At 35.8% G+C, this 18,231-nt stretch overlaps 1 protein-coding gene across 3 annotated transcripts in view; it reads left to right on the plus strand.

Annotated features, from left to right (window-relative positions):
• Window positions 1-17,917, plus strand: part of LOC100376759 (autism susceptibility gene 2 protein homolog) — a 98,322-nt gene extending 80,405 nt beyond the window's left edge. The window contains exons 6-17 of one of the 3 annotated variants that reach the window (XM_085491118.1): window positions 855-906; window positions 1,370-1,562; window positions 3,266-3,699; window positions 5,614-5,810; window positions 7,015-7,140; window positions 9,216-9,281; window positions 10,697-10,762; window positions 11,150-11,282; window positions 13,178-13,222; window positions 13,470-13,619; window positions 13,990-14,260; window positions 15,126-17,917. In XM_085491118.1, coding sequence (XP_085347244.1) covers window positions 855-906; window positions 1,370-1,562; window positions 3,266-3,699; window positions 5,614-5,810; window positions 7,015-7,140; window positions 9,216-9,281; window positions 10,697-10,762; window positions 11,150-11,282; window positions 13,178-13,222; window positions 13,470-13,619; window positions 13,990-14,260; window positions 15,126-16,164 — 2,772 coding nt within the window. In that variant the 3' untranslated portion in view covers window positions 16,165-17,917. The remainder of the gene's footprint in view (window positions 1-854; window positions 907-1,369; window positions 1,563-3,265; window positions 3,700-5,613; window positions 5,811-7,014; window positions 7,141-9,215; window positions 9,282-10,696; window positions 10,763-11,149; window positions 11,283-13,177; window positions 13,223-13,469; window positions 13,620-13,989; window positions 14,261-15,125) is intronic. The other 2 variants (XM_085491120.1, XM_085491119.1) reach the window with 2 other exon arrangements.
• The last annotated feature ends 314 nt before the right edge of the window (window positions 17,918-18,231 follow it).

An 18,231-nucleotide genomic window follows, 5' to 3' on the forward strand; every position in this document is an offset into this window, starting at 1 on the left:
ACTATTGAGGCCGCCATTAATGATGTCAGTCGGTATTTATTGATGGCTAAGCCTTAAATAGCGTGTGGTTACGAGAAAGGAACTCGGCAACTTACTCTCGAAGCTTGTATTTTGTTGCAAGGTGGTTGATATAATTTCACTAATCACGTTGTGTTTTTTTTAATTGTGTGCACACAAGGATAATTTATCTAATATAGAACACTATTATTAGCACAAAAAAAATGACTTTGTTTGAAAAGAAAAGAATAAATATTACAGCATTTGTCACTGACCAGAGAAAACTAATACCTGCTGAACCAATACATTTCAAATTCAGTATTCTCCTAAAAATGGTGTTGGTTTCTTGAACTAAATTGACACCAAATGAATACCATTGGCCTGAAACACAGTAAAAATGTAGCTGAGTCATCTGACTGTCGTTGTTGCAACCACCCCTCTTTCAGTGTTGGCGTTCAGTGAAAAACAATGATTATGAAAATCATGATTACCTTGTGCTTAAATGAAAAATAACCAGGCCGTTCAAAATTGTTTTTATGTTCGCCAACAAAATTGACTAAATTTGAGATAGTGGACCAGCATTAATGTTGAGCTCTGTAGAACTAACAATTTTTAAAAATAAAACAAACCAACACCAATATTTTATGTTCCCTGTTTGGTTGAATTCTGAAGATGAGTAAAATCTAAGTAATAATGTTGAAATGTAATTGTGATTAAAATGAGGCGGATCTGTTCGCTTAACATTCCTGACTGATACAGACTATTTATTGTTGGTGGGAAATATAAATATTATGTCAAAATAAATATTGTTTACCTAGCAGTTCATGATAACAATTCGTATTTCATGTTGATTTTAGGTGTCAGATGGTGGATCGGATTTATTCACTGCATCTCCCACAGTCCCGAGAAGTGAGTAAAACTACACGTATTCAGCATTTTGTATAGATATCTGATTGTAATGGACGTTGGCTACACTATGTGTGATGTACAACTTTACTACGAATATCATATTTCCTCATCTTGTGAATGATCTGAATTCTCATCTGTTTAAGCGTTTGGATAATTATACTACATGTGTAGCCTAGACAACCGCAGCTATATTGTACAAAAGCTGTCATGTGACAAATGTCTTTTTTTTTTTTTTTCAATACTCTAACAATAAGCTTCTCGTCGGTGCCTGAATATGATTTTTTATTGGTCTGTGGTTGTCACGATGACTGACGTATCAAGCGTATACAACACATGTAAAATACGTTGTTTGTTTACATCAATTTTGAACACTGACTGCATGAGAAACACCAGTCTTAATTAAACAGTAATGATAATGGTGTGATTAATAATGTATGCATTCTTGTTTGCTTTTTATTTCTAGGAGAGCTGGGTTTTCATAAGCCTCCTTTGCAGACAAATGACATCAACACTCAAGATGACCACCCTACCCTTCCAGCTTGTTTACCACCTACCACAACTACAAGAATTAATATAAGTAATACTGTTACTGTCCCAAGCATTGACAAGGAGAGGTTTCCATCAGTGGCCTTGTCGAAACCTCCTACCTGGTCTAGGTAAGTTGAACATTTTCATTGATGAATCAAAGCTGCCATTTACTTCTGTAGAACTAATATGTAACCCAGGTGGTCTCGGAATGTTTTTTTTGTTTGTTATTTGGCTGACAAACTTGACAATGTCACTCAACCTGCTGGGAAGTGTTGGAATCTCTGCTGGATGCTATGTACATCCGGACATAAAACATAAATTGTTTTTATCACAGATTGACCAGCTGTTACAAATTAAGGAATTGCTGCAGAGCCCCCATTTTCAACTTGTGTAACATGTGTACAATATCTCTCCCATTTGAAGTTTGCCAGTGTTTATTATTACTTGTTTTGATTTCAAAAATTGATGGTTCTCAGTCACTGGCTGTGGCTATAATTATACTATAATTGCATCTTACATAGAATCGCACATAAACACAAAATTGCTTTTATTCTACATGTATACTGGATTATTAAATCACGACTTTATGGTGTTGTTAGTTTTTTGAAGTTTGTCAAAAAACGAAGTTGTTATATTTGGATGGAGGGAGGGAGGGAAGACTCGAAGGGGGTGTTTTGTGTATTGATGTGCAAACTTTGTTTATTGTGGTTGTATTTTCAATATAAGTGATATGTTGGTGCTTTTGATGGAGTTTTATCAAGTATTAAAGCTTGGTGCGTTAAACATTTCAGTTGTTTAATCAGGCAGAAAAAAATAAAATGTTGTGTTTATGTTGGATTGTATCAATCTCCTGTTAATGTAATAAGAAACATGCACTGTGAAAATATTACCCATGAGATCAATGACAAATTCAAGTTTAATAATTGTATGTAAAGGGGATGTCTGGTGCTACATTCAAAATATTGCTTCTTTTTTTTTTTTGGCGAACATCGATATTTACTTGATACTTGGTCATTATGGGAGCCTGTATGCTACCACTAGAGCAAATATGTTACTTTAAAATAATTAATTTTTGCTGAAAAGAATTTTTGAGTGTTTTGTATGGAATATATTTTTGACAAGTTGAATGTAAAATTTAGGAAAAAAGATATATTTGCTGGATTTTATTTTCACTGAATCATTCCTTCAGCAAAAATAGCAAAAATTAATTCCAAGCAAAAAATAAAATATTTTGAAGTATGTTATAATCTGACTTACATACTACATGTGCACTTGAACCTTTGATTTTTTCTTGATGGACTATTAAAATCAACTAAATATTGTAAAAATGTTATTGGACTGAATAAGCAGCATATCAGAATGCTAGTAGAAATTCAGATAATTAGAAAACAAAATTCAATGAAATTTAACTGAATTTGACCGTGACAATCATATTGGAATAAATTTAGTTTTTGCAGGTATCGATAGAGCTGTAAACCAGCTGATATGAAGAGTAAGGCTGAAATAACAACTACACATGTTTCTTTGCCTCCAGGCTAATTATTTAAAATTTAAGGTTTTTGACCAAATTTTTGAAAAATACCCACAAATATTCAAATTTTCATGAAAAATCCCAAAAAAAAAAAGAAAAAATGCACCTGCATCAATCTTGCAAATTAAATTGACTACTTATTTTGTCCTGGAAATGTACACATGTTTTGTATCTGTGACAAAATTGTTTATTTTTAGTGAATTCTCAAACTGCAGTTGAAATCACAAGATTACATTGCATGTGTATAGCAGGTGGATTTATTTCCAATAACAAGCGCTTATTTATGTTTTTCTATTTCAGTGGTACCACCACTACCAGTATAATCACCAGCAAGAGTATAATCAGCAGTACATGTAGTAGTAGCAACCACAGCATTTCCGTTGTACCAACCACGTCAACATCAAACAGCGCAGGATACTCCACACCATCTCGTATCCCGTCTAACCCTTTCCCTCTCTCGTCACCTCGTCCTCCTGGCCCTCCTCAGCCACCTCATTCCCATCCATCTAATTTCCCCCATTCACCCGTCATACAACAGCACCCCCCTCCCCTGCCACAGCAGCATCCTCCTCCTCCTCCACCACCTCCTCAGCATCATCCTCCCCCACAAGCCAACCCCCATAGCATGTTCACATCAACTTTGCCTCCACCACCGCCATTGACATCAACAGCATTACCAATTCCACCAGCAGCCAATCATAACTTTCCCGGTGAAAACAATCTTAGCTTTGTTGGTGAGTTTCAAAACTTTGTCTATGCATGATTAGTTTCAATTGTGTCCTTGTTTAGCTGTGCCTGATAGAGGGTGTGCCTTGAAAAAGTTGATGTGCCCGTTAGAGGGCGCACTTTCTAAATCAGTGCTCAATCCTTGAGGGCGGACATCCGGGCATTTTCACCGCCTGGCAACCCGCGGCGGTGAAAACAAAGGCCCAAAACTCGCATAAAACGATACTTTGGGATGATTGTTGAAACTCCTCTGAACAGTGTAACAAGATTAGCCCTACGTCTGTAACATATATAAATTTGGTTGTTCGCGATTACTTTAAAGTTGAGTTTGTGTTGTTTTCTCGAATTTTCACCGGCTCGACCGGCGTTCCACAGCAGCGCGCACAGAGCCCATTGAAATGCATGGTACAGTGGTGCGCGTCTTAGCAACGTGGAACGTCTGTGACGTAGCTCCACCCCCGAGGATACGAGTAAAGAAAATGTACAGGCAATATGTTGTATTTGTTTACCTGATAGCAAGCCAGCATTTTTAGTCCCCGGGGACTTGTGTTTTGCCCTGTGTGCGTCCGTGCGTGCGTCCGTGATCACCTGTATCTCGAACATGCATGGACCGATCAAGTTCAAACTTCACTCATACATCACACATTATATGGGACATATGCACATGCATTTTTTTCATGATCCGATTAACGATAGCCGAATAGCGGCCATTTTAAGGCCGAAAATGCATCAAAATCGCACATTTTCACCATTCCGGACCCGGATCTCAGTTATGCATGGACGGATTTCGTTCAAATTTGGTACATACATTAAACATAATAGGACCTTGATGCACATCATTTTTTTTTTTGGATCGTGTTTGAAATGGCCGACTGGCGGCCATTTTGTTTTAAAGAATTCAGTTCTGGATCCGTATCTGAGACATGCTTGGATTGATCGAGTTCAAACTTCACACACACAAGGTACATCATGTCACAAGTATGTATGTGCATTTGTTTCATGATCTCATTAACGATAGCCAAATGGCGGCCGCTTTAAGGCCGAAAATGCATTGAAATCGCACATGTTCACCATTCCGGATCCGGATCTCAGTTATGCATGGACGGATTTCAGTCAAATTTGGTACATACATTAAACATAATAGGACCTTGATGCACGTCATTTTTTGTCGGATCAAGTTCGAAATGGCCGACTGGTGGCCATTTTGTTTGAATAAATTCAGTTCTGGATCCGTATCCAAGACATGTCTGGATTGATCAAGTTCAAACTTCACACACACATGGTACATCATGTCACAAATAGATATGTGCATTTGTTTCATGATCCGCTTAACAATAGCTGAATGATGGCCATTTTAAGGCCGAAAATGCATCAAAATCACGTATTTTCACAATTCCGGAACCTGATCTTAATCATGCATGGATGGATTTTGTTCAGATTTAGAACAATGTGTTGTACATATGCAGGTGCATTTCGGTCATGATCTGCTTTGAATGTATATGTCACTCAAATATGAACGGAACGGGGACGTGTCATTGACAATGACTTGTGTAACAGGGTTTTATTAAGTTATTTTATTAACTAGGAAATGTGCATCTACTGTATTTGTTCTATTAGAAGCACAGCCCCGATAGAACTGCATACAAACCCCTAAATCACATTATCTGTATTGTGAAATATTACCTATTTGGACCATAGAAACACCTTTGTAATTTATCTATGTGCATGAGCTTCTGATAGAGCAAAAAAAAAAAAACACAGTAGCAATTGACTAATACTCGTTATCGTGCACATATGAAGAATATAAAAACAAGTGCATCTTCCTAACTGTACGATGATTCCTCAAACTTTTTTTAAATGATTTTGAACAACAATGTACAGCTGCTTTCACAGCCAACTAAATACTATATATTTGGTTGCAGCTCAACAAGATATACTGAGACAGGAGTTGAACACTCGTTTTTTAGCTTCACAAGACAGAAGTGCTAACATTCCACCCCCGCCCTACATGCGAAGTGAACTGCATACACATCAACACATGCATCAGCATCAGCATCAACATACGCATTCGTTTAATTTGCCGCCAGCGTCATTGGTGCCGACACCCGCTCCACATATGGTAAGTTCTCTTCACACAATTATTGCAAACATTTAAAAATATTGTCAGGTTTTTTTGTAATTTTTTTCTGAACTGAAAAATTAATGTAGATAAAATGTTTTTCTGTTGCTGAGTGTTTTTATCAGCTTATTTTGAATTGAAATTTGGTCGATATATTTTTAGATCAATTATATTTCACTGTAATACTAGTCTGATTAAGTATCAAGTTATGTTACACTTGATTCTCTGATATACTTTTTCATCGCTGTTCTATCTCAGTTCTCCAATCATGTGTCAAACCACAAAGTTTTAATAGTTTCAATAACAATTTTTCAAAAATGTTAATTGAAATTCTGTCTGTGTATTATAATAGTAGCATCAGAGTAATTGGCATGAAACTGATTCCAATGAAAAAGCTAAAAATAATTTGAATATTTTTGTTTTACAAGATTGATTAAGCTCATAATATGTATCAGTTACAAATTTAATATTGGATTTGTGGTAAAGCTATGCTACTTAAGAATCAATGCCCGTAGCAACGTAATATTTAAATTACACAAGATAAGGGTCGAGTTCCTAAAACTTTCTTCTTTCTCTCTTTCTCTTTCTGCCTCCTTTCCTTCTCTCACTCTCTCTTCTTTTATTTTCTCCTCCCTGTCTGTCTTGTAATTTTGCCTTACAGTTTGATAAATATCCCAAACTGGACAATCCTTTTTACTCACAGAATGTAAGTAAATCGGATAAATCTGTGTTGTGTCTTTCTTCTTACACTTGTTTCTCTATTCTGTAAACTTTAATTTTCGCTTCTACCGGTAGCAATTTTTAAGATTTGATGCTTTCAAATTTTGTTTTTTGTTTTTTTTGGGAGCCAAATTTCGTTTATGTCACAGTGACTCCATTCTGTTAAGCCCCAGTGAATTTTTTGAAATCCACGGTGAATTTTCACTGCTACATTCACTGTCTTCACTTTATTAAATTATTTACAGTACTCTACTATTATTTTATCCGTGTATGTATTTTTTGAGAGTAGATGCACTACTATATTTAATATATTCGTCTCTGGTGACGTATCTTTCGTAACGCATACTAATTTCGGAGTCCAGCCAAATACCCATAAGTCAGTCTCATTGAGTAAACTTACTCTGATTTATATCTGCTTTGTGTTCACAAGAAGTTATAAGTTTACAATTAAGTTTACAGTTAATGTTTTTATTTGTTTTTACAGTTAGGACTACCATATGCTGGAATATCTCCAATGACTGGACCAGTGTCTTCAGGACCACCGTCAGGAACGCCAGTCTCACAAGCTGGCCCGTTTAGTTCCAATTCATATGGTGCATTCCAACCCAAGGTAATTATACAATTATTCCCTTTCATCCACACCTCATTGCTTCTCACTTCATCCCATCCCATCTACATAATAAATTAATTAATCATTTCATTCGATACCATATTTGCTCTATTAATACGCTTACGGAAATGGTCAAAATAAGTAATATTTTATTGAATGCAGTTGTCGATTTACATGCGCTTCCATTGGAGATGCGCTTCCAATAAAGATAATATAGTATAATTTCCCAGCTCAAATACAGTTAAACATGATAAAATTGACAATACTGGTAATTTGTACCCCCAAAAGTACCAGGATGTGTAACCTTTAAAGATGATGCATAATACTTATTCACCAAAATTCAAGGATTGTCCTTATTACAAAACCCAAATTCAATATGAAGTATTCCCCATTCAGATTGTTGAACATTGTATTTCACAAACAGTGATCAATAATAAATAACATTATTCAAACTAAAAAATAACAAAGTCCTATTGTTGAAGACTTTCAACCAAATATGGTAAATAATATCAAAGTTTAAATCCTTATGATATAACCAAATTAAACATCGTTCATTTCAAACGTTAGAGAACGTTCACTTTTAATAATATGAATTCAAACATGAATTCAAAAGTTTCGATTACCTATATACATGTATGTTGCACTTGATAATAACTGAATAAATTACTCATGGTTTCGAAGTAGCTATGCGGCAACACTTCACTTAATAACATATCTCTTAATGCATCATTGCAATCACTCTACATAAAATACACCTCTCATTTTCCTTTGAGAATTTGATAAGCGATAAACCCAGTCCCGTCAAGGGGCCTAGAATGTGTGTGTGTTGACGTCTCAGTGGTAATACCGACCAACACATTAACATATGCAGGATATAGTAATTTGTTTCTGACAAGTGCCTACTACAGAGATAAAACTTAGTATCGAAAGTTTGTTATATTAAAATACATGTGTTTAATAATAATTAATTTCCATTAATAATTAATTTTGTTTTGTAATAATACCGTTTTTATTAGTCTCACCGGAGTAATTTTTAAAATTAATTGATCCATTGATTAAACTCACAATCAATAAATTATATTTTCTCCTCTCTATGTTGCTACACTTGATTGCAATATTTTTTTTAATAATAGGTGAAAACAAAAATTCATGCAATTAATTTTTTTTAATAATTCAAGTAAATTTGTATATTATTTTCCACATAATGTCATCTCAAATTATGCGAAAACAGTATACCAAACCAAAGATGTTATCAGTACTTTGTCCTTCAAAATGATAATTGAATAATTAATTAAGATGTGAATGAAGCTAATTAAACAAATAACATAGTCTATGGCTGAGTACACTTGAATGATATATTATTGATAGCTAGTTAACCACCTAATTAGCATAATAAATCAGCTTATGAATGCAAGATGAAGTAGATGATGTACCCACAATTCCTATTCTATTCTTTCTATGTTTTCTTTCTACAGTACGCTCATTTAATAACTAACTTGAATATGTTGGCAGTTTTGGATGGAAATAGAACGTCAAGTCCAAAATTAAATGACTTGTTTTTGGTCCTGCGTTAAAAAAAATGTTTTTCTTCTTCATTTTTACAAAAAATGTGTGACATACAATCTTCAAACTGACCAGAAACAAATCTTTTGTTTCTTGGGCTGACTCGTTCATTTCAACTCTTTAGTATAACAGCGCCCTCATACTACCAATTTGAAATTTTTTTTTTTTTTACACTTTGGCGGAATTGTAATTTCAATGTTTCACAATGATTTTCATATCGTATAGAATTTTGCCTACATCACACGTAGTCTGTCAAAATTGTGGAATGATTCATTGTCACTGTGAGCCTAGTTATGACAATTTATCATCAAATATACAAATATTGTAAACTTATCATGACTTGGTAACCCAACATGTATGTAGTTATTGCTTCACTATGAAGATTGTTATTTGTTATTTTCTATGTAATCGGAGGTTCCTGGCTCTCCTGCCTTGCCTGCCTTTCCGGTGGCTATTTTTTTTTTTTTAATAAGCCATATTGTTATTGTTCTGTTCATACTTCCTTTTTATAGTTGGCACTGACTGATACTCTATTACGAAGGAGGGCCAGCGACCAGTCAAATCAATCCTCCAGAGCAGTAAGATATTTCCACTCTGATTCAAGTACCTTACTTTTTGGGCAGTTCTAGTTTTGTTTCCGTTTTGTATTCTGACCCAAGTCATGCTTTTTTGTATTTTTGATTTTTGGAGATACAAGTATTGAAGAGAGTGTCACAATTTACTAGCTTATGCAGATTCCATGATCGCAATTGGTTGTAGACGTTTGATATATATATATATGGAATATTGTTAATATGGTGGCTATCCGCCATATTTGTGTATTACAATGTTGTATACCATCAGTATGGAATTTCTCAACATTCACTTAGAGTATATCTAAGTTTATGTGGCATATTATAATGCCTCTATAATATATACATATATGCTGAGTATACCCATGGTACATACTGAATATATTCCAATAATATCTCAACTATACCTGTGGTGTATTTTGAATATACTCCTAGAATATATCAAATACGTACTACTAAAGTGTATGACGAGTAAAGCATATGATATGCACTTAAATATATTCCAAGAATATCTCAACTATACCGTGGTATATTTTGAATATACTCCTAGAATATATCAAATACGCACTACTTAAAGTGTGTGATGAGTAAAGCATATGATATGCACTTAAATATATTCCAAGAATATCTTAACTATACCTGTGGTATATTTTGAATATACTCCTAGAGTATATCAAAAACATTAGTAAAGTGTGCCCATGTCATGTTATAATTTTATATATTCGCTATAGACTCAGAATTGTATAGAAATTGGAACAGAGTAAATGGTAGTAGGTTGTGACATAATCAGAAATACACACAATAAGATAATACTTACAAGAACCCACCATATAGATGTCATATAGTGTTTATTAATAGCTTAGATACAATACAGTTCTCAATTAACAATAAAGTTCTCACATCAACAATGCTCCATCCTCTATTTCAAAACATCAAGTCTAAAATGGGACATCCCATGATGCATTGCAATTCTCTGCATGTTTTCAGTACTGATAATTTTTGGTGGAAAAATCCACTTAAAAAAAAAATGATTTCAATTTTTCTTTCAATGCAACTAGCAATTAACATATTGTTACCCCTCAACAGAGAGTTGTGTATGAGAAACAGTGCATCATGGGACAGGAAAAGCAGTGCATCATGGGAAATAGTTTTATTAAAATGTGCATTTTCAATGCTTGTCATAATTGTTTCATCGGGGCCGTATCGCTATCATCGTATTCATTTTCGTTTTGAGATGAATCAATAAATTACTCGCTTTCATTTAGTTGATGTCATGAATCGTTGTTAGTTTGATGTACTGTATTGTCTACACATTTGATAGCCACAAGAGATGGAATCACCTCGGTGGCTATCATTGTGTATATCGTAGGTAGTTTCATTATCATTGAGTACGGTGCATTTAATGTTTTTTTATCACCTAGAAGCCTGGTAGGTGGTGTGCTGCACATGTTAACGTTGCTTGGCATATTTACCATCAGCAACAAAAAGTAAGTAGATTCTGTTTTCATTTCATTAAAAGCTTCGTGCAGAAAATGCTGCTCTGTTTTTTTGTTTTTTGTTGTTCAGCTTTGGCTTCAAAATTGATGACGCTATGAAATCTACATATGGTGGGTTCACTCTTGTTTTGTGTTTAATCACAAATCATGAATGGTATAGACATTGTGTTACAATCTATTGATTTAAAGTGAAATGTATGGCATTCACATGAATATTATTGTATTTATAATCCTTCAATGTTATGCTGTGTCTGGTCAGTGCGCCCTCACAGGCAGCATACTAAAACTAGTACAGTACATTTGTTCACAGAGCCATAACTAGTTTAGATAACCAAGAATCAATATAGACTCATCATGTTCATTTTCTTCATCCAACAGGAAAAAGCTGCCGATGTGCATAAAGATGCCTTAGCCAAAACTGATTTATTTGCTAGATCATCTAATCATATGATGGCATCAATTCATCGACCACATGAGTTGGTCTGTCCAACGTCATTACTTCACGGACCAGGTTAGTACCCTTTCATGTCATTGCTCCATTGTTTATGATTGTGTAGATTTTCTTACCCTGGTTACTTGACCTGTTATTTTCTTACCCTGGTTACTTGACCTGTTATTTCCTTACCCTGGGTACTTGACCTGTTATTTCCTTACCCTGGGTACTTGACCTGTTATTTCCTTACCCTGGTTACTTGACCTGTTATTTCCTTACCCTGGGTACTTGACCTGTTATTTCCTTACCCTGGGTACTTGACCTGTTATTTCCTTACCCTGGGTACTTGACCTGTTATTTCCTCACCCTTGGTATTTGACCTGTTATTTAATCACCCTTGGTATTTGACCTGTTATTTTCTCACCCTTGGTATTTGACCTTTTATTTCCTTACCCTGGGCATTTGACCTGTTATTTCCTTTCCCAGGGTACTTGACCTGTTATTTCCTTGCCCAGGGTACTTGACCTGTTATTTTCTTGCCCTGGGTACTTGACCTGTTATTAGTGTCCGTTCGGACGAAGTCCGAAAACGGGGACTTATATTTCGATCTCCGTCCGTGCATCCGTTCGGAGTCATATCTCAGAATCCCTTGGACCAATTCTGTTCATTCTTTGCATGTGCCTAGTACTTTATTTGGGACATATGCACATGCAGTGGTTTAGCGATTCGATTCAAAATGGCCGACTGGCAGCCATCTTGTTTTTTGGAAATGTTGTATTTTGGACATGCTTTGTCAGTTTTCATTCAAATTTGGTACATAGATTATACATGTTAGGATACATGTCCATGACGATTTATTTCACAATTGGATCAAAGATGGCCGACTGGCAGCCATCTTGTTTTTTGAAAATGTTGTATTTTGGACATGCTTTGTCAGTTTTCATTCAAATTTAGTACATCGATCATACATGTTAGGATACATGTCCCCGACTGTCCGTGAGTTCCTGAGTCTGTCCGTCCGTCCGTCCGTCAGTCTGTCAGTCTGTCAATACTAATATTTCAGAATCCTGTGAACCGATTCCGTTCATTCTTTGCATGTGCCTAGTACCTTATGTGGGACATATGCACATGCAGTGGTTTAGCGATTCGATTAAAAATGGCCGACTGACAGCCATCTTGTTTTTTGAAAATGTTGTATTTTGGACATGCTTTGTCAGTTGTCATTCAAACTTGGTACATAGATTATACATGTTAGGTTACATGTCCATGACAATTTATTTCGTAATTGGATCAAAGATGGTCGACTGGCAGGCATCTTGTTTTTTATTTTTATGCCGTATCTTGGAAGTGCTCTGTCAGTTTTCATTCAAATTTGGCACATACATGTACTTTTTACATGTTAGAATGCATGTCCATGACAATTTGTTTCAAAATCTGGTCAAGGATGGCAGATTGACAGCAATCTGACTTTTTGGCCTTACTACTATATTTCCACAATTTATGTACCATTTTCTTTCGTATTTGGCACATACATCATACATATCAGTGTGTTTCATAATCAGATCAAAGATGGCCAAATAACGGCTGTTTTTATTTTTGGCCATATTACTACTACACGGAACACATGTTTTGATGTAAATAAACAATCTGTTGTATACTCCACTTGGAACTCAAGTTTCAAGGACACGTTCGCGACAACCATCCCCGCTTTAATATGACAAGCACAAAGAGAACTTTCAAAAATTTAACGGGGACTGTGTCATTTTCAATGACTTGTTTCCTTACCCTTGTTACTTGACCTGTTATTTCCTTACCCTGGGTACTTGACCTGTTATTTCCTTACCCAGGGTACTTGACCTGTTATTTTCTTGCCCTGGGTACTTGACCAGCTTATTGATAAGCATGCTTGTTACCTTTGAATGTTTGCGTAATGTTCTTAAATTATGGAACACATTTTTTTTTTACTTATACAGGAAAACGGGCTCATGATCAACTTGTTCTAAACTCCCCTGTTACTGGTGAGTACACCTAACAATGTAGTATTTACGGAAATCAAAACCCTTCGCTTCTGTTTTGTACCAAAATGTTAGCATGAAAAAACAAACATGAACTCGAGTATTCTGAATAATGACTTTTTTAGTGATTGCAGATTTTATGTCAAAAAACATACTATGAAATTCAGCAAAATTGTTGTGAAGTATACAATATGGCATCAGAGCTTAATAATTGAAGATGTCTGTGTGTCTGTATGATTTTAATTTTTAGGTGCAGCAGGCCCACCAAATCCATTTGGTAATGGGGGCGGTGGTGGTCATCATTTCCTTGGTGGCAGTACTGGGCCATTAATTATGCCTCCATTCCCAAGAGCACTGGGATATGGTTCAATAGGTAGTGGATTTAGTCTGGCTGGATTAGGTATTCAACATTTATATTCTATCATTGCGCAATCTGCGAAAATAAACTAGCTATTTATTTCAAGCCCGATTGCAAATCATATGGCAACAAATGTAGTTCATTGCTATGTAGAGATTTGTTGTAGAGATGGGCTGTTGCTGTCTGTATTATCTGTCAAATTTGGGGAGATTGGTTACAGCTATCTTTGCAAATAACTTAAATTATTTTTCTGAGTGAAATCATCAAATAAATGAAAAAGACCAACTCAGTGGCTACTCTGGGCACCATTTTGGTGGCTAAATCATTGACATATTGGGTAGGTAGCATGTAGCACATTCGATTTCTTTTAAGTTTTTTTTTGGCTGATATTTTATGTTTGTTTCATTGACAGCAGGTAACGGTTTGCTGACACATCGAGATATGAACAGTCTGCATGCATTGGGTAGTCCTCATGATGCCTGGAATAGACTACACAGGACACCGCCAAGCTTTCCTACGGCACCGCCACCATGGCCTGGTTTGAAAACTGAAACTGACAGGGAACGAGAAGCTCTAAATGCCAGTGTTAATGAGGCTGATCGTGAACGCAGAATACATGAACTGGAAAGAATGGAAAATAGGGCAATGAGCAATGACAAAGATGCTGGTATTATCAGGTTACGGTATGTGCTTGAAATTTATAAATTGACTAAAAATCAGAACCCCCTGACCACTTTGTAACAACTTGGTTATATACTGTATTGCTACCATTTGGTAGTGGAGATGATATTAATAACACATGGGCTATCAGCAGAATGTTTTTGTGCGAACATACCTGATTCAAACCCAGAAACGATGAAAACACAATTGTTTGCACACAGTTGCACAGATTCAAAATACCATAGTGGCCGTCCTGCCAAACATATCAAAGTGTGAGCCACACAGTGAGTGGCTTTCGTAAACTATTATGAAGCTGCATAATACATCAGACAGCTGTCAATAGACTTCATTTGAATCCCAGGCCAATCAGTAATTGTGATTTCCGTAATAGCGTCTTCTGCATCAAAAACGAAACAGAAATAAAGAAACTGATCCAAACTAAAGATGGCCAAATACATGATTGTACACCTGTTTTTAAGTCAAATGTTTGATATATACATGAATATTAATAACAGTAGCATCAGACAACACATTTTTTTAGACGTAGGGTGGGAACTGGTAATTGCCAGCCAGTGCACAGACACAAGATGTGAATGTGTATATAGTAGTAAATCATGCTCAGTTGCACACCTATGTGGACATCAGTTTTTGAAGGAAATGTCACAGGAGTGTCACAGGATTGCTTGCTGCCATAGAAAACAACACAAGGTTGTTAGGGTCCATGAGAAATAGATGACAAAATGAGAACTGACCACTGACATTACAAACACTGTAGGAATAGTCAAATAAAGCATTTCAGATTCAGGACTGTTTCAAGAATTACCCACTCAATGAAGACATGAAAATATATCACCTTTAAGTATTCTAACATGCTGTTTGTTTTTATAGGGAAAATGATCATCATTCTGAGCGCTCTTCGGTTCACTCAGAGCAGGGAAGTGAGAAAAGTGCTGATAAAGAAAAGAAACGGGAAATGAACAATTCTCAAGACAAAATCTGTGAACTTGAATCTAATAGTATAATAGACATGAAAATAAGGCGTGATATTTCTGAGTCGCCGTCAAGAAACTCTAAAGACATGGAGAATAAACTCTTGCAACAAAATTGTAAATCAGAGAGTGCATTTGACAATGTGAAAAGTAAACACGAAGTGAAAGTGGATGAAAAGGAAGAAGATAGTGACGTTGTTATTGTGACCCCCGAGAGACCACGAACTGATGTGAATTCTGTGTCTGCTATGATGGAGAGAAGTCGTGTGGTACTTCCTCATCCACCATTCGGCATTCCATCACACCATACAGAAAGACTATTGAATTCAGCGCATCACCCTCACAGTGCCGCACCATGGGATATACGAGGTCAATATCCACGACATTTGGATTTTCACAGGGATGCTATTTTAAGACCAGCTGACATAAGGGAATATGAGCGGGAGCGGATGATGCGCTCATTGCATCAAACATTAGCTGTTCAGCAGCCGTTGGCTCCTTTCATTGAACAAGACAGGTATAGGGAAAGGGAACCACACGACTTTACGCGTGATAACCCCCTTGGGATGGACACACGACGAAGTGATCTTGATCATCTGCCACATCTCGCGGAGGAGCAAGTACGTTTACGCGAAGATACGATGGCTGCGGAACGGAATAGGATTCTTCATGGAGGTGATCATTTAGGACTTGGTGTCTCAAGGCATTCAATGTATATTCCTGGCGGCTTATCATTCGCTGCTAGTGCTTCGGCGAAAAGTTCAATGTCATCTTCTGGACTTAGTGGAATTCCTCCCCCGTTAGTGCCAACTGTGTCACTCAACAGTAACGCTATTAAACCCATACACACACAGGCCTCAGCATCAGTGTCAAACATTGGCCAAGATAAAGATGAGCTCAAAGACAAATCTAATAAACCAGACAAAGACACAAGATAAACGATCGTCGTACCTATGCAGAGTCTGCAAAATAAATAATATTAACAATATCACTTTGGAAGTTCACTTTTTTCAGCTCTGATTTAAGTGTGTTATTTATGTGTGCCCACTTTAAATGATAAAAAAAAAAATCTGAATTTGGAATTCATTTTTACATAAATTCTATATATTGTGTTTGATTTAAAATCAAGCAATTGGCTTGAGAAGATTTTATATACTACTAACTGTGTATAGTTAGAACAATCAGTTTTTTTTTTTTTTAAATATTTTTGTGTATAAATGTAAATGGTGTTAGTTGATTTCATTGTCGGGTTGACTGTAAGACAGTGCATCATTTTATCCAGACAACCTAAAATTGCAATAGTATGAACTGGAATCTTGAGAAGAAGTAAATATCTGTTTTGCTTGCTTGCATGCTTCTGCAATTGCAAATACCGTATTTGCTCTATTAATAGCGCATACGCTTATATCAATTGCAGAGATTTTTTCAAAATAAGTAATATTATAGTGAGTCAGTGTACAGGCAATGCGATTTTTTTTTTTTAGTTTATGTGCACTTCTTTTGGAGATGCGCTTTTAATAGAGCAAACACGGTAACGGCTTCAGCTAACTCCACAACTATAGACATTTGGTTTACCAAAAAATTGGGTGACATTAAACCCTCCCATCCTGCCCCCCTCCCAATCTTAGCATTACAGTAATTTATTTTGCAGAAATGCTACAAGGTTTCATTTAGTGGTGAACGTAGATGCAGTAAACCCCCAAACTCCACTCCCTTGCCATTTATAGCATGAGTAGAAGGCTATCAATTTTGAAATCGGTGGCTGTTCAGTTCTGTACAAGTGATAGCTGATTGGCTAAAGGATTCAACACTATAGGTACTAAGACCTGCTGTATATTGAGTTAGTAAACATGGACCAAAACAAAAGTGTTCGCCTACTCAAATCAAAGTTAGAGGAATATTAATTTTGGTGCTGATATTCATCTACATCTGTAGTTAATATATGTTTGACACAAAACCAAATTATTCCACATTTTGGACTGATTTGTCACATTCTCATATGGTGTAGTGCTGAAATAATGCATGACTTTGAAGGGAAGAGGAGCGATTTGTCTTTGTATATGTGCTACCAGGACTGGTCCGCGTGACATCCTCTTGTTGGAGGGAGGTTGTCGTTTCATTAATATTTGGAATTTGAAACAAATATTAGTCCTGCAGTTGTCGATATTTTTCATGTATGTGTTACACATATTGTTTAAGAGATTGTTTTGTACGCTGCATTGTCCCTGAATTTAACAATTTACCAAGTGTTACATTTCCTCTTTTTCCAATAGTACCCAGATGACATATAACGACTACGACTTAACAACCATACATTGTTGCAGATCTTTTGTTGGAAAGTATCCAAACAAAGCATGCTTTTTTCTCAATTGGGTTATTCCGCTTGGGTACTTAATGGTCAAAATTAGCAACCGACCCATATTCGTTTTTCTCATCAGTTGATGATCTCTGAAGCCGTTACATATTTTGACATTTTTTCAATCCCAAGTTCAAGTGGATGTGACATATATTTGCTTGCAAAAATTCATCTCAGACTGCTTGTATGTATTGGCCGTTGCTGTTTAGCTTATATATATATATATGCATTTTGATTAGTCCAAGTTCAAACGAAAAAGGCATTGTTAGTTTCTATCAGTTGAATTATTATTATTATATTATTATATGAAAGTAAATTAATTTCTCTGGAAAGCATATTCTGTGTCTTGCTGCTTCTGAATGAGCGTTGTTGTTTGCAGAGTGTTATTATTGTGTTCATCTCACTAAGATTACATGCATACATGCAAAGGTAAAGCGCATAGTGTTTATCATTTACAAATGAGTTTTATTACTGATTTAAAGTGACAGTAGCTGGGATTTCACATTTTTTGTTTAAGTACAACCACATAATGATGACCAAATCTTATAGAAATCTTTCAGACACAAAACCCTCTTATCACTTAAATTGCTATATAATAACTAGGGATTGAGTAGTTGCCATTTCGCTCAAATTGGACGCGTGATATGGA

The sequence above is a fragment of the Saccoglossus kowalevskii genome, chromosome 16 (genome assembly GCF_978046115.1).
Source record: "Saccoglossus kowalevskii chromosome 16, keSacKowa6.1, whole genome shotgun sequence".
Lineage (NCBI taxonomy): Eukaryota > Metazoa > Hemichordata > Enteropneusta > Harrimaniidae > Saccoglossus > Saccoglossus kowalevskii.